General features: G+C 37.4%; 1 protein-coding gene across 8 annotated transcripts; it reads left to right on the forward strand.

Annotated features, from left to right (window-relative positions):
• Positions 1-550: 550 nt before the first annotated feature.
• Positions 551-27760, forward strand: LOC109062267 (metastasis-associated protein MTA3-like). 8 transcript variants are annotated; one of them, XM_042767669.1, is made up of 20 exons: positions 551-620; positions 796-862; positions 2455-2522; positions 4380-4473; positions 5827-5953; positions 7883-7946; positions 8045-8162; positions 10744-10846; positions 11392-11491; positions 11588-11776; positions 15669-15743; positions 15878-15936; positions 16110-16231; positions 16712-16869; positions 17667-17889; positions 21481-21573; positions 21649-21831; positions 22159-22190; positions 23272-23396; positions 26650-27760. In XM_042767669.1, the coding sequence occupies exons 2-20, from the start codon at positions 835-837 to the stop codon at positions 26813-26815; spliced, it is 2127 nt and encodes a 708-aa protein (XP_042623603.1). In that variant the 5' UTR covers positions 551-620; positions 796-834; the 3' UTR covers positions 26816-27760. The 8 variants fall into 8 exon arrangements, with proteins under 8 accessions (XP_042623603.1, XP_042623602.1, XP_042623607.1 ...); XM_042767671.1 differs by lacking the exons at positions 551-620; positions 796-862 and adding exons at positions 1073-1331; positions 24794-24813; XM_042767672.1 differs by lacking the exons at positions 551-620; positions 796-862 and adding exons at positions 1073-1331; positions 24794-24813 and having other exon boundaries at positions 23275-23396.
• Positions 27761-27812: the final 52 nt, after the last annotated feature.

Here is a 27812-nt window from a genome sequence, read left to right on the forward strand (position 1 = left end):
TCCTTTAAAAAAAAAAAAAAAAAAAATGTTGTATCAGGAATATCCATGAATCTCCCAGAGTTAAACACCTTTAAATGCGTTTGTTTATTTATTTATTATGCTAAACACATTTACGGGTATTTTAGGCTAAACTATGTGTATTATTTTAAATATTACGTTTTTAAAGCAATTTACATTACCAAAGTTTAATATACATTTCTTTTTTAATTAATGAATTAGAGTGCGAATTAATCTGATCCGAATCATTCCAACCAGGTCTGAATCGGTTCGTGAATCAATTCAGTCTTAATGATTCGAACAGGTCACTCACGCACTGATTCGTTACTGAAACGATCTTACATTTGTCTTTTACCTTATTATCTTAAATATATTTTTAAAAGTATCAGGAATAGCTATGATTCCCAGAGTTAAACGCTTTTCAAGATATTAATTCCCATAGTAAAAAGATTTACATTGGCGAATATTATTATGTAGGCTAAACTATGTTTATTTAAAAATGACCCACATTAACCAAGTTTAATCTCATGATCTGTGTAATACAGTCTTCATTAACCCCCCCTCCCTTTATCTCCTCCTCTCTCATCATCAGGAAGCTGCTGCGCTCGAGTCTTTTCTAGCGCGTGAGTGAGTTACTGTATTGTACTGTGAATCTCGGGAGGGGGGCTACAAAAAATCTCCTATTCTTACAGAGATCCATCCCCCATATTTAAAACATCTTAAGCCAGATTGCTTTTTAACAGGTCACGGGATTTAGATGTCTTTTTGATTCACATGTTTATTTTGTTTTTATTTTAGTTTATGGTTTGGTTTTTTTAACACTCCGGGAGGGCAGAAATGGCGGCCAACATGTACCGGGTCGGAGGTATGTCCGTCTATATTCTGAATTAACGCAAGTCAAAACACAGACACCACCGCAATACCTGTCTGGGAGGCAGGGGTTCATTTCAACGGAATCGCCGCTACCGGCCGCTCACTTTTAAACTCTTAACACGTGCGGTGTCCTTGCAAAAGAAAGCGAGAACGTGGATGCAGAATATTTTGGGTTCTGATGTGGGTCAGGCCTCTTAAACTATCATAGCCGCATTAGCATATTAGCAAGCGGGCTATGTTGCTAGCTAGCCACATCATAAACAAATAATCATTACTATATGTAAAAACACACGGAAACACGCATACAGAGCATGTTTCTTTCGGCTTTGATCATACAGGAAAAAAGCGAGTTGTGCTTGCAACCTGGCCATACCGATTTTTAACGCCGATGTTTTTCTTTGTGATCATTTGTCTCATTTGGCACGTATCCATTAGTTACGGGTCCTCATTCGGCATGCAAGGTAGCAAAGCGAGCTATCATTTAACAGCAACCCTCACTCGGTTTTCCACAGAGAAACCACATTGAACTTCTGCACGCTGATTCGCTGAAGCATTGTTAATGTGCACTATTTTGAGGGGTATTTGTTGTCATGCGTCTAATCATGAACACTTCTTTAATATAAAACCGTCGCGTCGTTTGTTTGTGCAATTAGCCGGATACACGCCGCGCATTGTTTCATGGCGCCGTTAAAGCAGTGCCTTTGAAAATGAATTTGTAGCTTCAGCAGACTTTCAGTGAATTCACTGACGTTTGAATGGAGCGTCTATGTGACAGATTATTACATTGCACGGTTCTAATGTGACCCGTGTGTGCTCGGTTATGCCGTGGATACATGTATCGGAATGTGACTCAAATCGGTTGCTTGCATGAATGAAGTGTTTGTTTACAAGCATGCAATTGCATATTCTACACTGATCTTGCCTTTGAGAAAGTGTTTTCTATATGTATACCAAACATAAACAATTCATTACTAAAGTCTTAGACTTGTACTAACTGTATGTTGAAGGGTATTATTATTAAACCAGAACAAGTAGAGTGATACAAAATGTACTGCTTCTCTGAATTTCTTTCATTATCGAAAGATAACTACTATGGGAGATATTACTTGATTCAAAAGGTAGTTTTATCTTTAATACCTTGCACTTTATGAAACTTTATTCATTAACCATTATATCAGTCAGTGAGGGTGAGGCCATTCACCTAAAAATACTTTTTAGTGAGGGTTTTCTTATCTTAAATGGTAATTATAAATATTTTAATTTTCCCATGTAGTAAATTAATGAATTATGGTAATCAGTTAAATCTGGCCCTACTAGGCTGTATTGTTTTGAACTGTATCTACATCAAGTTTCACATCATGAAAGGTTCTGTATTTGGTCAAATTTCCACGTTTAGGAAATGTGTTGTGGTGGTAGATTGCATATTCAGTGTAGGTAACATACCATTTTTAATTTACCAACAATAATGAGTTGCACTTTTTTATGTAACGTATATCTTCTAAGTCATTTAACTGTCAGCCAAGTCCTAACGTGTGGTTTTATATTGATTACAAATTAATTCAGTGTTTCCATCTTCTTTTGCAGATTATGTCTTCTTTGAGAATTCTTCAAGCAACCCTTATCTGATCAGGCGGATAGAGGAGCTGAATAAGGTACATTTCCCTCAGGCCTAGGAGGGTTGGTGGACACTGGGTGTACTGGTAGGGTGTCAACAAAACATTGTCATGACATTGACACAAGAAGATCAGCCACCTCGCCCCAAAGCCAAATTACTTGCGTTTCTTTGTGCTTCTCCCTTTAGTCTAATCATATCTCCAATACTTGTTTGCTGAGAAACCGTCTCTGTGTGAGATACGCAAAGCAGCAGACTGCATCCTGGGGTCCCTTAGAGAAGTAGGCTGTGGTGTGAAGCTGACATCTTTTTCATTTTTTTGTAAGATGTGTGTATTATGCTCAAACAAGATTTAGCTCTTTAAATATTTAATACTGAGGGATTTTAAGTACCCCTGTTATATCATAACTCATAATGTACAATGCAATTTTTTTTTTTTTTTTTTTTTACTCCTTTAATGTCAGCATGCTTCACTAGACAATATTCTCATCTGTTAGTTCTCACTTCTTCTGGTGACATGATGTATCTTTTGACATAATTGTTAAAAGAGAGGATTCAGCTGTCCGGCAAATTCAGTTCATTTGCAGGTTGTTATTCTACTTTGGCCTTGGCATTCAAAAATCACCCTGTGGCCACTGAGATGCATTCGGTCTACATTATCCTTCTCCCACAATCACTTCTAGATATTGATAGTCCTATATAATAGTACAAAGTACGCCTTTTGGGATATTCATTGCATACTTAAAGAGAATAAGTAGAATCAAATGTACAGAAAAGAAAGTAAGCATCTTAAAGCCTTTTTTATGAGAAATATGTGTTCATGCAGTCCAAATTTACATTAAGGCTTTGTTGCATACATGATGAATTTTATTATACTTGTTTAAGAGCTGTCAGTTTGAAATTTTAATTTAGTAACATTAAATTCTATTATATCATATAATTATCATATTGGGAATTTCTTAGCATATATTGATTTATTTGATCAATGCAAGTAGATGCATATCTTTTTGGGTGGCCGATATGACTAAAATCTTATTTCACTATATGAGTTATTTTATTTCATTTCATTGTTAATTATTATATTTATTTTTATCTAATGATAATTATATATTTCACAATATAGTAAAAAAAAGATCTAAGATTCAAATAACAATTAAGACTAATTCAATAAATGATAAACATTTTTAAAAAATTTCAGGTACAGTAGGTCTACTTGATAGGAGTACTTAAGAAATTTAATAATAATATGTAAAAAAATCTAAAAAAATAAATAAAACACCTCTTAGTCTTCACTATATGAATTAAATATGCATCTGTTCTTATTAAAACTGCAAAAGTTTAAGTGCAGTTGGGTACTTTTTTCACAATTTTTAACTTTTTAAGCACATTATTTTCTCTTTCATACAGGTTTCTTTATTAAGTAACTTTTAAGCAGTCCTTTGCTGTGCAGATATTTTACAAACAGCAATACACACAACATAGCAAATCAATTTTGTATCATTGCCATAATACATATTGTCATACTGCCCAGTCCTAATAAATTGTAACTGACTGTATTAGAATTTTTAATTGACAGCCATAAATATGTTGTATTATATCTATGATTATCTTGTTGAACTACTCAGTACCAAATTGAAACTCGTATTTATCAGGTGTGTATTGTCACATGCTCCTTCTAACCTTGTCTGCTGTTGTCGTTTTTTTTCCGATTACTCCTCAGAGGAGTGCAGACACAGCAGGTGTTGATAAATTCAACACTGCACTGCTGATTAAACATAATAGACTGCAACCTCAGGTTCAAGCTTTTTCAGTATTGATTAACAGAGGTGTTAGGTTCCCGGTCCCCAGATACTGTATGAAGTTTCCTCAAGGTGACCTTATTTGTCGCTCCTTTCAGACTGCAAGTGGCAATGTGGAGGCAAAGGTGGTCTGTTTCTACAGGAGAAGGGACATCTCACAGAGCCTCATCCAGCTGGCTGACAAACACGCAAGTGAGTGAACACGAGTGTTTTCCAAGGCAATGTGAATGTTATCGTCAAGGAAACCAAGGGCGGTTTGTGACGTGGCATGCATGAGTGGTTATTAGCATGATAATGATAAGTCATTTGAAATTGCTCATTTATATGCGTATGCGTCTGTCTTCTAGAACCTGTGTAAGTTAGCAGGAGAGCTGTAATCACTGGAGTACCAGAACCAGATGTCCACAATTGGGCAGCAGGGCTTTCTGTTTTCCTAATGTTTCAGGGGCTCTCAACAAATTTGTCTTGATGAACTGGTCACAATATGACCAGTTTTGCTTGACTCAGTGTTTCGATGTTTACTTAATGAAAGACTGTAGGACAAGGATAAGTGAGATGAATCTGTAGGCTTGATGTCTTAGACCACCACTAGGCTTGATAAATAGTAGCACAGAATGTGGTAGTCTTCACATGCATGCATAATACTGTATCATTTCCAAAAAAGTAAACAAAGCCGACCTGAATAGTTTTTGTGTCTCAGTTTCATTTAGAGACTGCTGGTTAGACGGCAGAGATGTATTTTTAAGCTAAAACAATCTAGTCAACACCGGCGACCGACAGTTTTCAGACAAGTGCCAAATCAAAATCAGTTACTGTTATAAAATGGATAGTTCTAGCTATAAAACAGTAATATTGTGAAATATTTGTACAATTGAAATATTTTTCTATTTAATTTTTTTTTTTTAAATGCTGAATGTTCAGGAGCAGGATATATCACATGATCCTTCAGAAATCATTCTCACATGCTTATTTGCTTCTCAAATCATAAATATTATTATTTTTTTATTGTCAATGTTGAAAACAGTTGTGCTACTTAATATTATTATTGAAAGTGTATTGTTGAAGAATGTAGCTTATAGCTAACAGTATACAACTAACCTGTGCTGTCAAAGATATCAGGTGCTACTGTCTTTAATACTAAGTACTGTATGTTATGTTGTTGGATTTTTTTTATCCACAGATATTAATCATCATTGATTTTATTGTTAATTTTCTCAGTTTTTTTTTTTTTAATAAATAATACCGATTATGAAAAAAAAAAAAATCATGGTACTCCAAAGTCTACAGTTTGCAGTAAATTACACTTTAATCATTTATGTTGGTCACAACACAGCACATTAAACACCAAATGACAATAAGAAAGCCGTCTTCTTTAACATCTGCTTTGTGTATGCAAAAAGTATTTGCATTCGGCTGATTTGGTTGCTCTCCTCTTTTAATGTGGCCTCTAATGCAAACTGTCTGTAAAGTAAATGTGTGTGTTTCTCATTTATATGCTGTATGTGTGGCCATGTCTTTGACAAATTAGTACTTCCCTGTTTACAGAGGACCTGGAAGAGGAGAAGGAAAGCCCCTCAGAACCCGAACTCCCTGAAAAACAGAAACATCAACTCCGCCACAGAGAGCTTTTCCTTTCCCGCCAGTACGAATCCCTCCCTGCCACACACATCAGGTAAACCCACCCACACATCCAATTGCTTCTTAATATCTGAAAGACCAAAACGTGCCATTTAATCCTCAGTTCTCATTTTTTTAGGGGGCAGTTAAAGTAAGATAACAGCCCCCATATAGCACAGCACAACCCCAGCCCACACCAGGCTGTGAGTCAGCATCCATTCTTTAGCTGTTCTGTGGCACCCCAGGGCTTTTGTAGCACCCGCTGTGATTCAGGTGATAAATGCATTAGCGGCCTGGAGCCGGGTGGCAGTGGTTCTAATCAAAGGGAAGCCTCCTATGAAAAATATTAGTGGTGGTTCTGAGGTTTGGAGAGGCCTGCTGTGCACACTGAAATTGATATCGGCCTCCAAATAAAGGAAATGTCACTCGCTTTCTTCTTTCTTTGTTTCATTTTTTCTTTTGGCTTCTGTGATCCATAAATATTGAGCAGTCATTGTAGGGGGCTAGCTGGCCTTTACAGGGGATAATGCATTTTGTGTGGAACTGAACACATGTCAAGATTGAGTTCAGTTTTATTCATTTTGTAAGCTTTGTCACCCAGTAAAGAAGATCAATTCAAATTCTGCATACATAAGAGTCAGTCTTAATTGTAAATTATGCACCTGCTGAATTTGAGTAACTGATATTATATTTTCCAATGGTAATTTTTTATGTTAAAATATTGTCTCCTAGGCAGGACTATCTGTTGGTTTCCAACCAATCATAAATGAGGGGAGTACTGGTGATGTTTTAAAGGCTTTATAGGTAGCTCAGTTGTTTTCAAAATACAGTAACCTATTCTGTGATAAGCTACTTTGTCTAAAAAGTTGCGGTATATCGGTGCCTTCTAAATAAACAAAAAAATATTATGTCAGTTTAATGTTATTCATCTTTATTTTTAATGTAGTACACCTTTATTAAATTTGTTAATATAACTAAGTTTTAATAAATTTAAGACTTATGAGGCCCACTGGATAAGAACCACTTCCCTAAAATGTCAACATCACATGTTGATGCACTACATTTTACAAAGTATTTAGTGTGTTAAATACTGTATTTTAAAAAAAGAATTGTTACTCAGTGTAGTTAGCTACATTGTATAATAAAACAATAATTCACCCAAAAATGCAATGTCAGATTTCTGCTTCTCTCAATTAACTAAATGTAATCATCTCCGATATTTGACTATTTATCCTGAAAATTTTTAATTTACATTTCCCATTTGTGTTATCTTGCATTGGTAACAAGTCTCCACATGCTTTTGTGGTTGCCAGATTTCAAGTGTTTAAATCCCCAAATCCAAACCCCAATTTTTCATAAATTGATACATTTTCTGCCTAGTAGTTTACTTAAGCTTCCCAACCCAGCAACCGTGGGCATGCTCTCTCTCTCTGTAAATAATGGAAAAAGTGCTGATGAGCTGAAAACATCGGTAAACATCTGAGTTGGCGTTCAGTGATTTGTACTAAGATATTCTGCTCAAATAAAAGTGTAATAGAGCTAGTCTGTTTTCTTTCTTTCCAGTAGCTTTCTGTACAGTGCAGGTTGGATATAGATGTGGCAGTGTTTATGGTTAAACGCTCATTCGGAGGAGCACAGTGATTAGCATTAGTTTTCCAATAGCATGCTATTGTTCAGAGCTTTCTCATTGTCTGTGTCTGTCTCTTATCTGTTTCCTCTCGGTGCCCTTTCTCCTTTAATTTCCTGAATTTTATTATAGTCCTCTCACCCATCTGCTCTTTTCTCACCTTTTCATCTTTGCTCGTCACCATCACACACTCACACATTCTTCTGTAATCTTGCACCTAGTGTCTCCCCCTTCCTCCCCCGTTTTACTGTGCTGTGGATTAGAGGATCTGTGGAGACAGCTGGATGCAGAACATAACACATGGGGCTGTGTGTTTAATAATTTATTATCGTTTTTCTTCTGGGGTGGTGGAAATAGGGGAAAGTGCAGTGTGGCCCTCCTGAACGAGACAGAAGCCGTGCTCTCCTACCTGGATAAAGAGGTACACAAGTTCTTTCTTTAAATGCTGTTTTGTATCTCACATTGAATAGATGTCTAATTTAAGAAGCTGCTTTCACTCTCTCTTTCTTTCTTTCTCAGGACACGTTTTTTTACTCATTGGTGTACGACCCCACACAGAAGACACTTTTGGCTGACAAGGGGGAGATTCGTGTTGGTCCACGCTTTCAGGCTGATGTCCCTGAAATGCTACAGGAAGGTTAGTGTGTTTTATTTATCATGAATGTCAGTTAGTTTTAAATATTATGAATATTTTGCTGTACTGTTTTTGTCTCAGTGATAAAGCTCAAACTAGAGTCTTTGGTGCAAGTACAGTCAATAAATCAGAATTGTGTTTGCTTGGCTGGTGGAGCAAATTTAAAAAGTCCCAGCCAGTCCATTTGAAAAGGTTTTCTGAGACAGGGTTAGACAATTGCAAAAAGGCCACCAAAATGAACAAAAATGCCCCCCAAATCAAGATAAGGAGGACCCTGCACAATTGAACTGAATCTTACAACGGTTGCAGTTAAAGTGAAATGTGAAAATGAATTTGCAGCATTTCATTTAGATCTGCGCACATTGCATCAAAAATTACTTCAACTTTTTTTTTTCTTGCAGTGTTGAGCATTTTAACCAATCTCACATTCTTTTGAGTGTATAAATGCAGTGGCCAATTTAAGAGTTATTTCAGTGCACACGCTCAGTGACTGAATTGTGCACTGTCACTGATTCTCTCCTCATAAACAACAAAATGTAGTTACAATGTAAGCAAGGGATTAATTTCCCAGTGTAGACCGCTTCAGTGATTAAAATGGGAGTTTTTTTTTCTAGAGTACATACTTTTGCTAGACTGAAGTCATGCACCGTTTCAGTGATGGGGAATGTTCTTTTGCTCGCTTTCCTTATATAATTTATTCCCATTTTTAATAATAGTTCTTCATGCTAATAAGAAAACCAATGTGAAGTCTTGATTTTGTAATACATAAAACGCAATAACTAATTCATAATTGGTTCTTAACTTTTTTTTCTGTGTAGCCTTCAAGAATATGACGAGATGTTTCCCCTCACAAAAAAATTTTTTTGTATTCTTTTAATCAGCATCTTTCACCGTCTGTTGGTCTCGTTTTTGCTGTTTGATCTGCGCTGTAGGCACTAGTCGGATCCCCATTAGTCTCAGGCTCAGACGCACACCCTCGGACCATTGGCTGAACTTCTGATGCAAATGGCACACAAAATTAACACTTCAGGAGTTTCAAAGTCATCGTCGGATTGGTTGAATTCGACGGGATTTCCCGGAGACGCGTGTCACGTTCTTTAATGTTTCGCCCTGGAAACAAAGATGCCGTGATGCCAAACCCCCTCATGTTAGAAGAAAGCTGTTGTGTTTACGACTGTGACAATGAGTGCTCATCAGGATCAAATAAATGCTGGATTTTCAAAAGTATGTGAAATATAAAAGTTTGCAGTATACACTCTTTAAAATACATCCAAGAGTTTTACACACCGGTCTGTTATTGTGGGGATATTTCCACACTTCTAAATTTGATGCAATACAAAATGAAACGTGATTGGTTGCTTTACCTGTCAGTCATATGGCCTCTTTGGTGGTCCTTGGCCACTCAAAGTGGCCAGTGTTCCCAGACCTGAGTCTGTCAGTCAGTCTGAAAGGTTGGCTATGCGAGACTAGATCACCATTGGTGGCTCTTTGGCTGATTTAGCATGTTGAATGTGCTGGTCAGCTTAGCGAAATGGTGCACAAGTAGAAAAACTACTGACACCTACTGGTATGGAGATTTTTTTTTTTTTTTTCTCACACAAATGCAGAATGTATATGCTAGTTGACTGTAGTCTGTGTGGTGTGTTTAAGCTCAACTTTTTGGCCAGGATGTGGGCGACATGATGCAACACCACAGTTAGCTTTTGACGCCACTAGTTCTTTGATGTTGGATTTCAGATTTATTTAAATTGAGATTCATGGCTTTATTTGCAAGTTATCTTTATGTTTGGGGACTGGGAGGCGATTTATTTTGTGCTTAAGCTGTAAAGTTTTTTTGCTCTTGAAATAGTGGTCTCATGGGGTTGGTTTGCTTAGTTGCAATCTCTCAGTTTTACAATTAAGAGTTAGGATTGTGAGCACTGGTGCATCAGAAGGAAAACATTTACAGTATCGCCATGTTCACCGGTCAAGTGTGAAATTGCTCTTCTGCCAGTCTGTGACCCCAATAAGAGTGTAAATCTGTGACCCGCTCCTCTCCCACAAACTTACTAAAATGTCGTCAACAGCTCCCATTATCTGTAATGAGAGGCCAATGACAGTGTGAAGGAAGCACTTTTCAGTTGTTGATTTAGACATCTCCTACTTTTAGAAGATAGGAAACTTTTCCAACTACATTGAGAAGATGGGTACAAAGTTCTACCTTTTTAAAAGATAGCTATATGGCAAGGGAGGACATTTGATCTGAACCTACATATTATGACCTTCTCATTTTCCATACTTTTTTCACCTAAAAGCAATTGATAGTTCAGCATTTACACAATGTAGGATAAAGTGCCTTGCTCTTCATTCAAATGTGACAGGCTGGTGGACTGATGATGATAATACCTTTCAGCATCATCATTCTTCATGATCTTGCTAAGCAGGCTGTCTTCCATCATTACCTAATGGCAGGTTTGATTAACGTGTTAATCCCATCGTTGCCATGGGAACAAGTTGCCTGGGTTGTCTTGACAGAACTGTTGATGGTAGATTTTACCCTCTGGTTTTACACAGCCAGCTCTGATGAAAGAAATTTTCTCTTTAGGAGAACCTGATGACAGAGACCAGTCCAAACTGGAGATGAAGATTTGGGACCCGGAGTGTCCGCTGACCAACAAACAGATTGACCAGTTTCTTGTGGTTGCTCGGTATGTTTTTGCAATTCTGTAAATGCGTGTGGCAAACACTGAAATTGAATAATATTACTATGAACTATATATTGATTTTGTTGTATAAAAAAAAAAAAAAAAAAATCTCAGTTGGCTTGTCTCTACAGTTTGTTTGGTTTCTGAATATCCTATGAGTTTCAATGGTATAATGCTTTTGTCAGCCAATAACTCTCTGCATAAAACATTGTAGTTGGCACAAACCATGTTGGTGATCCAAAGATTGTTTCTTTATAGCAAAAGGGACATTATAATTTAAATATACCCAATTGAAGTGAGAGCTTGTCTCACTGGAAATCTTTATAGTTACAGATTGCTGTTACAGATAAATTTGCACTGAACAATCGCATCGTTCTCCCCCAACCCCAATCACCCCCACTCTCCATGACTCCATCAGAACAGATCTGTTTTTGGGTTGTGAACTGCCAGTTGAGAACCACTGCTGAAGAAGACACTGGAAACTGTGTCATCGAGGAAACTGATGGCATAATTAAATTTGCATGTTGAATTTGGTGATCTGTTCGCAGAGCGGTTGGTACTTTTGCTCGAGCGTTGGACTGCAGCAGCTCCGTCAGACAGCCCAGCTTACACATGAGTGCTGCGGCAGCCTCACGAGACATCACACTGGTACCCATCCCATCAGCACCTTCTGTCTCGCTCTATATATCCATTGGAGATGTTAAAAAAAAAAAACTCTCCCTATCTGTCTGTCTCACTCTCTTATTCCATGCCATGGACACTCTGCACCGGCACGGCTATGACGTCTCCAGTGCTCTTAGCGTGCTTGTTCCTCAAGGAGGGCCAGTGCTGTGCCGGGATGAGATGGAGGAGTGGAGCTCGTCAGAGGCAAACTTGTTTGAGGAGGCACTGGAGAAGTACGGCAAAGACTTCAATGATATCCGGCAAGATTTTGTGAGTATGCACAGAAAGCAGGGATGGGGGAAGAACTGATTTGATGCATTGTGATTCTTTTTCAAATGATTAACACTATTGTTCAAAAGTTTGGGGTTGGTAAGAATTTTTCACATGTTTTTGAAAGATGTCTGTTATGCCCACCGAGGCTGCATTTATTTGATCAAAAATACAGCACAAAAAGTTAATATTGTAGAATATTATTAGAATTTAAAATACATTTTAAAATGTATTCCTGTGTCATGTTATTCCCATTATAGCAGCGCCCAAGATACTTATCAATGTTGGAAACATTTGTGCTGCTTAATGTTTTTGTGGAAACGGTGATATTTTTTTCAGAATTCTTTGAAGAAAAGAAAGTTCAAAAGAACAGCATTTGTTTGAAATAGAAATCTTGTGTAACAATGTAAATGTCTTTTCTTTCACTATTGATCAATTTTATGCTTCCTTGCTTAAAGTATTAATTTCTATAAAAGGAAAAAAAAATCAAACTTGCGCCAAACTTTTGAACAGAAGTGCACTCTGGACAAAACATTACAGATGAGAGTAATGCAGTGGGCAAAATCTTGAACTCTTGAAAATACTTCTTCTTTTTATTTATTTTTATTCAGTCACTTCGCAGGACACAATATATCATACTTTTCTTAATTTATTATTTACTCAATATATAAGTTTTCATGCACTGCAGTAGTAAATGCACATTGACTGACAACAGCAAAATATATTCTTGATATGATCGTATACATGTCAGCGCAGACATATTTTAGTACTTTTATGTGGAATGTTTACACTCAATTTTGCCATGTGCTACTTGGCTACTAAAGATTAACGACGTCAAGAATAATTTTGGAATTCAATCTGGAGATCCCTCAAGATTCTCACCCCTAGCAGATGGATGTCTTTAAAGGTGCTATAGGGGAAAAGAAGAACAGTTTAAAATGGATTGTTATATGTGGTACTGTTGAAAAAACAGAAATCACAATTTAGACGAGCAAAGCAGAGAATGACACTTCAGATGAAGGGATGAAAGAGTAGAAGGAGAGATGAGTTGATGTGAGGCTGAGAGATGGGAAGATTGGACCAGTTGAAAGGGTTTGATTTGGAGCATGTTGTTGCTTCTTGACCTAACGGAGCACATTTGATCTGTTCATTTAGAGACAAGGGTACTTATTTGTGTAGGGGCTGGAGTGAGAGCTTTGGTGTTGGGGTGTGAATACAAGGAAAAGCTGTTTTCTATTGCTCTGAGAAATGGGATTTCTTTACTCTGTGGCTTCATTTCACAAAATGGAATGAAGAAGAACTGCACTTCTACTGAGCCACTTTGTAGCACACAATAAGAATCACTTGTTCAAGAACACCAAGTAGTCCCATAGAGATTGACTTGGTGGGGTGGTTTAAATGGTGCACTGGTTTTCTCTTACTTTTTGTTTCCCTTTCGGTCTTCAAGCAGTAATCGATAGTGATTGATTTGTGCTGTGATTAATAGATAGAAGAGGAGGATTTAAAACATGCAGGGTTCAAATATCTAATTGAGCTTGTCTGGCTGATTCTGCGTTCATTCTGTACATGTAGTTTTTGCAGAGTTTTTGACATTCAATTTCAAGTGGTCTAATTGTTATAATTATTCATGAAATTGTGTTAAACTGTAGTAATAAGCTATCATAACGATACATTACATGTTTAACACCTTGGCAAAGTGCATGTTGCCACACATACAGAATGAGGGAAATTACTAAAGATAAAAAAAAAGAATTGCATTAAAAGGGCCATGTTTCTCCCTTAATTTTTCAGTTAAGCATGTTTGTAATGTTATTTCTCATTGTTTTATAAAACCTTATTTTATTTGGTTAAAGCATGATTTTAACTGTACAGGTGCATCTCAATAAATTAGAATGTCATGGAAAAGTTAATTTTTTTCAGTAATTTAACTCAAATTGTGAAACTCATGTATTAAATAAATTCAGTGCACCCAGACTAAAGTAGTTTAAATCTTTGGTTCTTTTAATTGTAATGATTTTGCTCACATTTGACAAAAATCCACCAATTCACTATCTCAAAAATTTAGAATACTTCATAAGACCAAAAAAAAAAAAAAAAATGTGAATTGTTGGCCTTCTGGAAAGTATGTTCATTTACTGAACATGTACTCAATACTTGGTAGGTGCTCCTTTTGCTTTAATTACTGCCTCAATTCGGCGTCGCATGGAGGTGATCAGTTTGTGGCACTGCTGAGGTGGTATGGAAGTCTAGGTTTCTTTGACAGTGGCCTTCAGCTCATCTGCATTTTTTGGTCTCTTATTTCTCATTTTCCTCTTAACAATACCCCATAGATTCTCTGGTCTGGTGAGTTTGCTGGCCAGTCAAGCACACCGACACCATGGTCATTTAACCAACTTTTGGTGCTTTTGGCAGTGTGGGCAGGTGTGAAATCAGCATCTTCAAAAAGCTGGTCAGCAGAAGGAAGCATGAAGTGCTCCAAAATTTCTTGGTAAACGGGTGCAGTGACTTTGGTTTTCAAAAAACACAATGGACCAACACCAGCAGATGACATTGCACCCCAAATCATCACAGACTGTGGAAACTTAACACTGGACTTCAAGCAACTTGGGCTATGAGCTTCTCCACCCTTCCTCCAGACTCTAGGACCTTGGTTTCCAAATGAAATACAAAACTTGCTCTCATCTGAAAAGAGGACTTTGGACCACTGGGCAACAGTCCAGTTCTTCTTCTCCTTAGCCCAGGTCTGTGGTTCAGGTCGTATCTTAACAAGAGGAATACGACGAGTGTAGCCAAATTCCTTGATACGTCTGTGTGTGGTTGCTCTTGATGCCTTGACCCCAGCCTCAGTCCATTCCTTGTGAAGTTCACTCAAATTCTTGTATCGATTTTGCTTGACAATCCTCATAAGGCTGCGGTTCTCTCGGTTGGTTGTGCATCTTTTTCTTCCGCACTTTTTCCTTCCACTCAACTTTCTGTTAACATGCTTGGATACAGCACTCTGTGAACAGCCAGCTTCTTTGGCAATGAATGTTTGTGGCTTACCCTCCTTGTGAAGGGTGTCAATGATTGTCTTCTGGACAACTGTCAGAGCAGCAGTCTTCCCCATGATTGTGTGAACCAAACTGAGAGACCATTTTGAAGGCTGGGGATTACTTTGTATGTGTTTTGTTTTTATTAGTTGATTGGCATGTCACCATATTCTAATTTTTTGAGATAGTGAATTGGTGGGTTTTTGTTAAATGTGAGCCAAAATCATCACAATTAAAAGAACCAAAGACTTCAACTACTTCAGTCTGTGTGCACTGAATTTATTTAATACACGAGTTTCACAATTTGAGTTGAGTTACTGAAATAAATGAACTTTTCCATGACATTCTAATTTATTGAGATGCACTTGTATAAGCAGTTAATCATAACAGTTAAGAAGATTGTAAATCATGGATTCATGGAGAAGAACTGTAATCTAATGATTTCCATCCTTATTCCTTACCGGGTTCAAAAACCGAAAGAAAGGCAAAGAAACCAGCCACTAAAAATACATAGCAGCACCTCAGGATGTTAGTCTAAATGTTCTTCATAACACCAGCTGTCAGCACAGAACACCTCTGTGTTCATTTTTATACTCTGCTCACCCTCGCTTAGATGCGGGCCAAAAGTGGGGGCCGGGCCAGCTTTATATTAAGATTTTTTAAATTCTTTGCACCTGTTTCATGCACGTTTCCTTGCACTCAGCAGTTGCTCATGAATAATCATGTGCGTCTGCATGTGATTCTAGACATATCATGCTCAGAATAAATATTCCATAAATTCTGACCCCTTAAAGAATGAAGACAAGAGCTGTATCTTCATTGAGACACTGATTTTTGACGTCTTAACCTGTGTTTTATTTCAGCTTCCTTGGAAGTCGCTGACCAGCATCATTGAGTATTATTACATGTGGAAAACCACAGACAGATATGTTCAGCAGGTGAGCAGCGTTTTAGTATAAATAGTTGAATAAGTTAAGCTATACTTAAATTAACTTGAATTCTGTAAATCTCTCTCTGTTTGCTCTGACTGTCTTTGATCTCGCTTAAAGTTTAATATTATCATTTTGTACAGAAACGACTGAAGGCATCTGAAGCAGAAAGCAAACTGAAGCAAGTCTACATCCCCACATAGTGAGTTTTAGCATCTGTTCAATATCAGCTTTTCCAAAATCTGTACACCAATCACATGATTCAGATGGCCTTTTATATTCGGATCAGTCTCAGCTGCATCTCCAGTGACCCCTCCTGTAAACCCTCCTGTAAAAGATTATATTGTGAAATCTAATTTGCTTTTTGCCTCACAGCAACAAACCCAATCCTAACCAGATCTCCGTCAGTAACGGCAAAATGGCTACTGTGAACGGTGCAGCAGGCACAGGCAGTTTCCACACAGCCGGAGGCGGCCGCGCATGTGAGAGCTGTTTTGGTGAGTAAAGACCCTCTTCGCCTTATTAGAGTCAACACAGCCATCCAATCAATTTCGCTGCTTCACCCAGAGGACACGTCACACCTCCTGTAATCAATTGGACTGGATACTGCATTTTCACCCTTTTATCTTCCAATCAGATCAGTCAAAGCTGCCACATCAAAATCAAAAATGTGATCAGCAATGATTAGTCTGGATCAATATTGCTTTTTTGTAATGAACTCACAGTGGGGAGCATAAAGGGAATTTTATTCCTCTCAACGCATAATTCTGTCATTGTGTTGTAGGACATTGCTTTATATTTCTCTTTAGTTTGCAATTACGTTTTCATGAAGGCTGAGTGTTTCATTAGACAGACTTAGTTATACAGAATTAATTGAATAGGAAAGAGATTTTCCTGAACAATAATATGACACATCAGGCATAATTAGACCTTGTAGTGCACTTCTGGGTCATTCATTTATTCTTCTCTGTTTACAGCCGTACAGTCTGCTCAGTGGTACTCGTGGGGTCCTCCTAACATGCAGTGTCGCCTTTGTGTGTCCTGTTGGATGTATTGGAAAAAGTATGGTGGCCTGAAGATGCCAAGCAGAGCTGAGGGGGCAGAGGAAAAAACGCCTCCAAGCCCTGCACCCAATGCAAGTACTATTTTGACACTGTGGATCTGCATTGACGCACTTTTTTTTTTTTTAAATGAATTATTTAATTCCACAAAGATGCATTAAATTGATCTAAAGTGACAGTAGACATTTATAAAATCACTGTTATTTGAAAAAATGCTCTTCTTTTGAACTCTCTGTAACACTTTTATATAGGGAGCAATTCTCACTGTTAACTAGTTGCTTATTATTTACATATTGGATGTTTATTAGTATAGAATGCACATGTTCTGCATGACCATATTCTCCATCCTTAATCCTACCCAGTACCTAAACTTTCTATTCGTAAAAGACTACTTAAAATTTCACATTACTGTTTTCAACATTTACAATAAGAAATTCTACAGTTGTTCAGTATTTAATTCTTGTTCATAATATATTAAATTATGCATTGTTAAAAATAAATTAATAGAAACAAACATCAACCTAAATTAAATGCTTTGAAAATAAAAATATTTTTCATTCCCTGCATATTTTATCTATTGGATTAGCTAATGTTAATATATATATAGAGCTGTATTGAAAAGTGTTATGATAGTACCAATATAATTTATAAAAATGTAATTTTGAGAGTCAAAATTTTACAGTAAAAACACATTGTGATTGGCACAAACCATTTATCCTGGATGCGAATGAACAGTGGTCAAGGAGACATCAGGTCTCAAAACTTTAAGAAAGGCATGGTATTCTCTGGCTGTTTTCCCGCCGTACCTCTTTATTTTGATTGTTTTTTTTATATTAATCCTTCATTTCTTTCATTGTCTGTCTCTCCTTAGGAGTTGCGTTCTCGTGGCCATGGTGCCCGTCAGTCTTCCCACATGGTTCCGATAAGGAACAGCGGCAGCCCCAAATCCTCCATGAAGACTAAGCAGGCGTTCCTCCTGCAGGCCACACGCCTCACCAAGCTGGCGCGTCACATGTGCCGCGATCTCATCAGGCTGCGTCGGGCCGCGCGCCGCCCATTTGTGCCCATTAACTGTGGTGCCATAAAGGCGGAGTGTAAGAGCTCTTTAAATTCCTAACTTCAGCCTCGAGTGCAAACACACACAACCACCCACCCGCTCTGTTCCCCGACCACACCTGTCCACATCTTGCTGTCATTCCTCCCCTCCATCTTCTGTCTTGAACTGTTTTTATTATTATTATTATTATTATAATTATTGTTATATTTTATTATATTTTTGGTTTTTGTATTCTCCCCACCCCATTTCCAATAAAGACTGCCTGTCCTCCATATTTTGTGTTACAATCATCTTTTCATTTCAAATTTAATTCCCTCCCCCTCACACTTGTTGACTTGGGTAAAGGGTTTTATGATGTTTAAATTGAACATAAGCACATTTTTTAGCACTTCTCTCAGTTTGTTGAAGAGAGTTTTGTATGCACACATCACACACACAAAGACTTAGAAGATGCCCTATTATGCCTGATTCATCGTACATTGTTATTTTACTTGAAATGCATATCATAGTCTGAGCCTTATATTTATTAAAAGCTTCAATGAGAGACTTGAAAGACTTTGCCTAAGGAAAGCTATATTTGCACACTGATGTACTAAATTGACTAAGGGTACTGGTTTAAAGTTATAGTTTTGTTTGTTTTTTTGCTGAAGGTCTCCTTATGAGCTGTTTTGGTTTTGCATCCTTTTTCTCTAAATCTAATTTCCGCCACTCCTCTTATAGTGTTTTAATGCAGTTGCCACCACTATTGAAAGGAAATGGGATATATTTGTGTGTATTCTAGGTATATTTTCAGAGGATTTTAGGACTATAAATTTGGTCTCAGAGTTGGATTTGCAGAATATGGGATTTAAGTGAGTAAAGTCAAAAACGTATACATATTTTGTGTGTAAATACTGTACATTTGTGAATAGTCACTCTTAGACTGGACAAAAAAACCTTTTATGGCTTTTAAAGTCAAGAGTGAATGACACTAGTTTGTGGTGTTGGGACGTTCTCAGTACAGTTGGTTTAAGCAGAAGGATCTCTTTGCTTTTGCACGGAACAAACACCCTCTAATGTCAATCTGGGATCTTTCTTTAATTTTAATTTTCAAAAAATTATACCCAAAACTGCTTGATCAAACTTAAACATAGTACAGTTAGTACTAAGTACTGCACTCATTCAACATGTAAATGTTTTACTTAAAGCTTTTGGCTTTTTTAAATTTTAATTTTTATTGACCCATTATAAAATGTACAATAGGATTTTATTTTTTAACTGAGATCAAATGAATTATTAGGGTTAATTACATCAACAGAAAAAAAAAAATCATAGTGGTGCGTGCCAAGATTTATAGTTGAAATACTTTCCCTGTCAGGAAAATTTAAGGAAGTATGTACCTTCTGAGTCTGGATTGTCAGTGTATGTGTTAATGCCTCGACTTTAATTTTTGTCGCTACCACTGAGCTGCCTCTGAATACAGTTTCATCACTGATTATACAGACAACATTAGATGTCTCTAAGAGTAGAGTATGTCTTTATTTTATTGTAGCAGACTGCTATACAAAACAATATTTCATGAGGTATTATGTGGAATAGCTAAATGAATTGCTATTACGTGTGCAACCGATCAATCATTTGGTAGCTAACGTTGACATGCAGTTCAGAGGCATGCATGTATGTAATGAGATGATGAAGTGTTGTTAAAGTAATTCTTCTGTTGTGCTTTTCAGTAATGCAAGGATGATGGACTATCAGTCTCATTTTTGGTGCAGTTTATGATCTAATTAATTAGATGTTCAATAAGTTGGAAAGCGTTGTTTACGAAATATTGAGTCATGCAGTTGGAACAAGGGTAGACAAAAATTCCCTAATGTGTTTGTTATTCTGATATTTAAGAGCTGAAGTTTGTTCTCTTAAGAGTTTGCACACTAGTCTGTAATTTGTCAAAAGCCCAATTTAAAATGCTGAGGAAGTTGGTCAATAGCAGTAATTAATTAGCACTTTGTGTCTTGGGAAGTGTTAACGTTGGCACAGAAAAGAGAAATGGCCCTAGACCAGCAGTTTTAAAGGGAAGGATCTGCAACGATGGCAATAATTTAAGATTTTTGGGGTTCTTAAATGATTTCTGGTTTATTATTTGTCATAGAGTGCATGTGATAATTAATGAAACACTGAGTTGGAATGAAAGGGAAAGATGCATCTCATTTTTTGCCGTCATTTTTCAAATACATCACAAACTCAAAACCCCCAAATATGCAACACCGTTTTAAACAAGCCCAAAGATGAGGTTACAGATCATTGTAGCTAGGCTTTGCTATAAAGCCAGCTGTTTCCTCTTGACAGGCACTTGTAAATAGGTCACTTTTACAGGGAGTCGATTCCAATCACCTGCTCTGCATCTATCCAATCAGAGCTTTTTCTACTCTGTTTTGCATTGCCCCCACTCCCATCATGTGATGCTTCCATTCCACCTCTGTCTCTACCCCAAACACGTCTGTATGTATCCCCAGCCATAAGAAGTTGTTCTGACATGTGTCCTGAAGCACGAAGGACCCGGGTGGGGGCTGCATGCTCTTTGGTTTGTCTCTCTCTTTTATTTTTCTTTGTGTGAATGTCTTGTGGGCAACCAAAACACAAATAAAACCATGGCTGAAACCATCCTATCTGAGTCCTTGTAGTTTCATGTGTCTTGTGTACCTGTCCATCACTCTGTTGCACGCACACCGACAGGCCAAGTAGAGCAGCAATCATGTGAAATCTCCGACAGCATGAGCTCCATTGGCTCTTGCCTTCACGCACACTCATAAGAAGACGCTGTGAATGCAACATTGCATTTGTTTTCCTCTTTCCAACCTCATTCAACATGCTGGCTAACAAGGTTATGTTCAACATCTTGCCTGCCCATCAGAGATTGTGCATGTAAATCATGGAATAATCCGGTTTAGTGCATCGAAATGTGGCATACGAAATGACGCTATGAATCATGAGAGTTTAATAAAACACATTGCCAACCATGAGGATTCAAAGGTGAAGAAAACAGTTTGTTACACACATGAAAGTCAGAGAACTGCTATTTTAGCACTTCCCCAAAGGCACAGGTTCATTCAGTTCAATGGATTTTGTGTCAGTAGATAATGCATCACCCAGTTCAGCAATGTTTTTTCTCCGCATTCGAGATATTGTTGAAGAGGTAATGAATTGAAGTTATATCGGTACATCTTCAAGCTTCTCTCCAGGTTTGCCAAGTCAACAAGAAGAACTGCTTGAAGAGAATGGCTTTAAACAACTTCCACTCCTCTAGAGTTTTAATGAATTTTAAAAAGAACCAAAGAAAGTTGGAGTGATTTTAATGGGTTCACTGTGGTCAGATCAATGCTCTGGAGTTCAGCGGGAAGAAATATGTTCACTAGGGCCTAAAGAATGAACCGAGCAGTAAATGAGATTTGACTCTGCTTGCTGCTCCCAAGAAAATCATTGTCTGGTCAGAAAGATTAGTCACCGCAGGGTTAGTTTATCACCACGCCATCCATCAAGCTGGGCTGTTCGGAATGCCTAATGTTGGTGTCTAAGTGTGAATATCTCTGTCTTGCTCTTTGACTTGCTTCTGTCTCCGTTTGTCTGTTCTGTACTGCCGGTCGATGAATAGATATGATCCGGGTGTCAGAAGGCATGACAGGGCGACCTATGAAGCCCAAGTCTTCCCCAAGGAGCACCCTGACCAGCATCTTGCAGTATCTTGGTAAGCCACCCAACATCAGAACTGCCTCCATTGAGCTGTAACTCTCAGATCACACTGAATATTCTGTCATTTCAGAGACTCGTCCAGCAACCCATGTTCAACGGCCTCATCGCACCCCTGGCCTACAGGTGCAGCCCCCACGACGCCTACTTTCCTCTCTTCCCAGCCATGGCCCACATGGTATGTTGGGAAAACGGAGCTATCATCACCACAGCAGGGTTGAATCTGCAGAGAGGAGAGCCAGTGCTCCAGGACAAGGTGGGTTTACAGTTAAAATACACAAACAATGGTTCCAAAAAGGGGGTTTGTCAGTGATGCTATAGAAGAGATTGAAGAACCTTTTTAGGTTCTCCAAAGAACATTACAGCTCTATTCACTTTTAAAAAAATAAAGGTTCCAAAAAGAGGCTTTTGCAGTGCTTTTTGGTTCCTCGAACCTGTGAAAAGTTCTTAAAATAACATTTTTTTTTTTAAGTGTGAAAAACATGTTAATAATCTAAAGAACCTTTTGTGCAATGGTATAGATGTCAAAAATGGATGTCATTAAAATGTGCTAATTTCTTACACACCTCTTTTCTTGTCATAGAAAATCCAGCCCATATTGTGGGACCCATTCTGGTAAGTAAGAATGACTTGATACACTGATATCACTGGTTTAGACTAAAGCAGCAAGGTCTCATATATTATCAGTGTGTTTTCATCAGGACTAGAAGACAATGACTTTCTAGCATTTGTGTTGCTGAGAGTGAGCGATTCTATCTTATAACATATTCAAATGCAGATACTGTTGATGCTGTGAATTGGTTCAAGTGACAGCTTCAATCTCCAGCCTCAGAGGTTTCCCACAGATTATTGCGGCTGGGTGAAATGGAAATGAGAAGTGAGAGACAGCAAACAAACACAAAGGCACTCACTGTTCATCCATGAGATGAATAATGTAAATATAGTGGACGGATCTTCACCTCATTTTTGCCCTGTCATTTCTAAAACTGAAGGAGATTAAAGGTTGCTTTATTGTTTATCACTATACATATTATTTGCATCTTGTGGGACCAAACAAATTTATAGATCCCAGGTTGAGTTTCAAGCTAGGACACCAATATAAGAAAATTGCTTTTTTATTAGGACTTGTGTGTGTGAGCTTCTTGTGATTTAAAAGTTATTACAAGTCTGTACTTTGGGGAGTAACTAAGTTAGTGAGAAACACCAACAAGGTTATAATAATAACCAGGCATCGGTAAATTATTTTGTTTACTACATGACTACTTAAACAGATAAATAAATGCAAAAAATATATATATATATAAAATTGCAAACATTAAATATTGATTAAACAATTTTACTATAATTATCTTAATTGTTTATTTTACCTTTAACTAAGAAAAATAATCAATTTCAAAACAAAAAACAGTCAACGTATAGCAACGTATAATTATATATATATGTGATTATTATTATTTTTTGAATTATAAGGTGCTCTTCCATCTTATGTTTTTTAAATATTTTTTTATTTATTGCATTTGAGACTCCTGAGCTTCTAGGCATCTATCAAACGTTTTATGCTCACTATAAAATGAATACTAAAGTCCTCTGAGGGCATACAGTCAGTAACTCTTTTGCAAGAGTTTTGCAAAAGTGCATCAACGGTCAGAAGTATTTTGAAATATTTTTGAGATTCCCATCTCCTTCCCTCTTTTAGCAGCATAATGGAAGCAGCACTGGTGCCTCCAACCTTCGTGGCAGTGGCCTGATGCTCCGCAAGAGACGACCCAACTGGATCGATGCTCCCGATGACAGCTTCTTCCTGGTTTCCCGAGAGACGAGGTGTGCAAACTGACCTCGCTATCCATTTTGGCAGTATTTCCCATGGCATCGCACTGCTCAAAAACCCAAACTGGGACACTGAAATACACTTTTGTGCACACTCATTTGGTTAGGTTTGGTTAGCTTATTCGGTTAGGCCTGTACATAACCTAAAATAAATTTAATAGAAAACAGCAGGGCAGACACACTCCATGTCAAAAAGCAGTCCTTACCTTGTTCTTCCATGATTGGCACCTGCAGAGATTATCCCCTGAGATGGCATGACACATCTGATTAAGTTTCCATCATTTTGATTCAACCTTCACCTAAGAGTGACTGATCTTGGTGACAAGGATTGGCACATGTGTAATTACTGCATTGGTCATACCCAGTGAGAGTGGCGGGTGAGAGGGTCTAAGCTGGAGTTGTCAGTGTAGGAAATGGGCGAGTCAATCTCGGATGTCAGGGACAATTTTTCAATAACAAAGATCCTATAATTAACAATACCCATGATGCCATTAATCTGTGGTGGCATGGAGAAACAACAACAAAAAAAGTATGATTTTTGATGCAGATTGAGGTTAGTATTAATCCAGAGAGATGAGACTCCACAGGTAACCCAACACTTCACAAACACACACACTACCGGTCAAAAGTTTGAACACACAAAATGTTTTTATATATATTTTTCTATTTTTTATTATTTATTTTTAAGATTCGCATGATCCTAAAACCTTTTATCCTTAAATGCTTGAAAATAGCATCATTTTTTAATCTTGTTTTATTTATTTATTATTTATTGTTTTGCTTTGCTTTTTAGTTTTTAATTTAGTTTTGTTTATAAAATGATCAAAAATGAGTAGTTGTGTCCAAACTTTTGATCTCCAGTGTACTTGTCTCACTTCCTTTCAGAGTTATGCAGACCTTTGTGAATGCACTTTATTATTTCCTTATAACAATGTAGAGTCTTAGCAACATTTATCAGTAGAATTGTTCGGCAGTGTTATTTAGACTGGAGATGCTCTCCACAGCCATCCTCCATCATTTTGCAGTAATATGATGAAAAGATTAACTTGTTATTTGCTGTTAATTCTCAGTCAACTGAAATGCAGTATGAAAGGATTAGAAGCTGCAGACATCAATGGCTCACTTTACCAAACATATAAGACTGCATGAATTTGACACATCCACAATGCTAATGAAATCCCTGTTTGCAGTTTACAGTAGGCTGGATGTGAAATTTTTCTTAAGTTCTCTAGTTAGATATAAATTAAGCTAAAGTTCAAATGAATTGCAAATGAAGATGTTATTTGGAGCAGGGGGAATTGGACACATGATTTGCCCTGTTGTTTCATGGATCAAAATGTTTTTGACTATTTTTTTAGTGACTCTTTGCTTGTCTCGTTTTGTTGCTGCAGCTGTTAGACACCTGAACATGGTAAGATCGCACTCACCGTACACAAAACCTAAACCACATTACCTGTGGAGTCTTGCAAAATGTATTAAATGTATGACCGAATGAGACACTCGATTAACACCTTTCTGGTGGCTTTTGACACCTCAACCTGCAAAATGTGTTTTTATGCTTAATGTAGATCAGACAGACAGAAGTCAGATAGTCATAATAGTTCCCCCACAGCAGCAAGGGGTATGGTTTTAATATCTTTGGCATTAAGAAGTAGGTGTGAGCTGGAGCTTGAAGAAAAATGCCTCTCCACTACAGCCACATCCATATGAGCTATGACTTGCACAGCTCCCTATGGCCTCCAGCACTGGAGCGGATTCTAGGCTAAATTTAGCGCCCCTGCTTTGAAAGATTAGCTTTTAACTAGGCAAGAGACCCAGGGACAAATGGGATCTGGTCTGGGGCTCAGCCTGGTTTAGACCAGACTGGCAGGAGTCTCTCTGGCTGAAATGGTACTCTGATGCTTGAGTTGATGTTAAAATAGATAGTAAGTACATTACATTTAAATGTTTCTCATTCTGGACTATTTGTAGCATTAAAGGTTTGCCGTTGATTTGCAAAAGAACGAATCAAATCCATCAGTGGAAACGCATACAACCTAATCATAGTTATATCAAGGCTCTGTGGTGGTAATGAATGCATACGTGTATTTGTGTTAATGTTGTGTGATTTGTAAAGTAAACACATGTGCTATAAATGCAAGTACACATACACAGTACATTCTAGAATATCATCATTCATTTATTGTTCGAGACTCAGTTAACGGTTCTTTCATCACGGCCAATCTAATCTTAGGGCTGTCCCCTGTGGATGCCTGTTGCCCTCATTCATTTAGCTTGAACATTAGTCCCAGGCAATTCTTTCATTTCTTTTTGTTATATGGACCTGATCATGAATAGAACATTATTTATGTCACTAAGCCATGTTGATTTATGTTATTTTGCTTAATAATTACAATCTCTTGTATCTGCAACATGCCGAGGTAAACACAATTGTATTATGTGGTTCAGACAGGAAAACCAAAGCTGTACAGTTTCAATTAAATTTTCTTGATATTTTATAAGCAAGTAAATGTGATCATTCACCCCTTGCATTGCAAAGCTTGCAAAATATGTTAAAGCTTGTTAGTTGTTCTTGTGTTTTTCCTGTCACAATATTTTAGAAATACCGTCACACACAAATTATTGCACAGCACAGGGGATTCCATACTTACATTCTAAATTATTGCAATGACCCGTTACAGTCAAAGTTGTACTTTAATTAATCATATATTTAAAATATTTAATAATCAATACACTACTCTCTTCAAAAGTTTGGCTTGGTGAGATTTTTAAGAGTTGTTGAAAGAAGTCTCTTATGCCCACTAAGGCTGCATTTGATCAAAAATACAGTAATATTGTGAAATATTATTACAATTTAAGACAACGGTTTATTTTTTTCTATAAAATGTAATTTATTCTTGTGATGGCAAAACTCAATTTTCAGGATCATTACTCCAGTCTTCAGTGTCACATGATACTTCAGAAATCATTCTAATATGCTAATATTTTGCTGCTCTTATTTAGCAAATGTAAAAAATACAGTAATCTACCAGGTCTTTTAAATTAGCTTTCAGGGATAATAATAATATTTTTTTCTTATATCTTGCATTGCTATATCAATTATAGTAAAAATCCATACATTTATCCAGTTCCGTCACAAATCATACCTAAAAAAAGAACCTATTGTGTATTGTTAAATGAAAGATTGCGTGAGATTATATTCTTAAAGACAATGATATGTTGTGTTTTATCTTCCTGTTCCTCTCAGGAAAGCCAGAAGGCTGCTCTCCCGTTCACAGTTAAGAAGAGCGTGTAGACAACCATGTGAGCAGATCAGCCTGCGCAGGGTCCCCCAGGGGCCAGCGCAGGTGCCTGTCCTGGCGCCCCCTCACCCCAGTTTACGGATGCGAGGCCCAATCGTCATCCACGACTGACCCACGTCTGCATTGTTCCCTCAGCCTGTTCTGTCACTTTCTCATTTGCTGCCTAACTCTGCACTGCACAGGCCACAAGCCACTAAAACACTCCTTATTCCTCATATTCTACTTCTTCTTGAACTCCCGCTTCCTCTTCAGGACAAAAGGCTCACAATAATAAAGCATTTAGCTCATAACCTCCACTAAAATGATACCTGTATATTCAGAATGCACTTGGACGGCAGCCTGAAGCCCTTGTTTTTAATATCTTCCCAAGAACTGATTGCTCATTAAGTTTCAATACAAACACTTTTACCTTGCAGCAACTTATAACATTAGCTCTAAGCATTTGTTTGATGAGACTCTATGGGTTTGGGAACTAAACTTACAGGGTTCCACAAGTGGCCACGCCACAAATGTGTATCATGTACAGATCAATGCTGACCACTCAACAGACTCTTTTGGGAAGTGTTAGTGTACTCTTTGTAAATTCAGTTAGCTCTGCACTGAATGGTTTCCTTTATTTCTCTGTATCCTCTGTGCGTATCATGACAAGTACAAGTTTGTGAGCTGTTTTTATATTGTATCCAAGCGAGGACTGGATTGTATGTTAAGTAACTGGCTATTAGGTGGTCTTAACTGAGAGCATGTTCAATAGATTCTTTTAGCTGGAGATGTTGTAATGATTTGTGGAAGTCAAAGCAGTCTTTGCAACTCTTAAATATTCATTCAGGACTTTAAGGTTCTGTTCCCCTGGACATTGAAGACTCTTTCAGATGCCAGTAATACCCTTTGGATGTTTTTAAGGAAGAAAATCATTGGCTTTTTAACTTCAAAGGGCAATGTGACCGCATGTGACAGTGAAACAATAAGCTATTTTGTTTTCTATGCCTCATACATTTCTGTTGTATTTCATTGTGTCTCACATTTACTGAAAAATGCTAAATAAAAAAGCGCAGTACAGATTGTGCATCTGTGTAATAATATGAAAGGCAATTGATGATGCATGTTTGTT

This window comes from Cyprinus carpio, chromosome A12 (genome assembly GCF_018340385.1).
Source record: "Cyprinus carpio isolate SPL01 chromosome A12, ASM1834038v1, whole genome shotgun sequence".
NCBI classification, from domain to species: domain Eukaryota; kingdom Metazoa; phylum Chordata; class Actinopteri; order Cypriniformes; family Cyprinidae; genus Cyprinus; species Cyprinus carpio.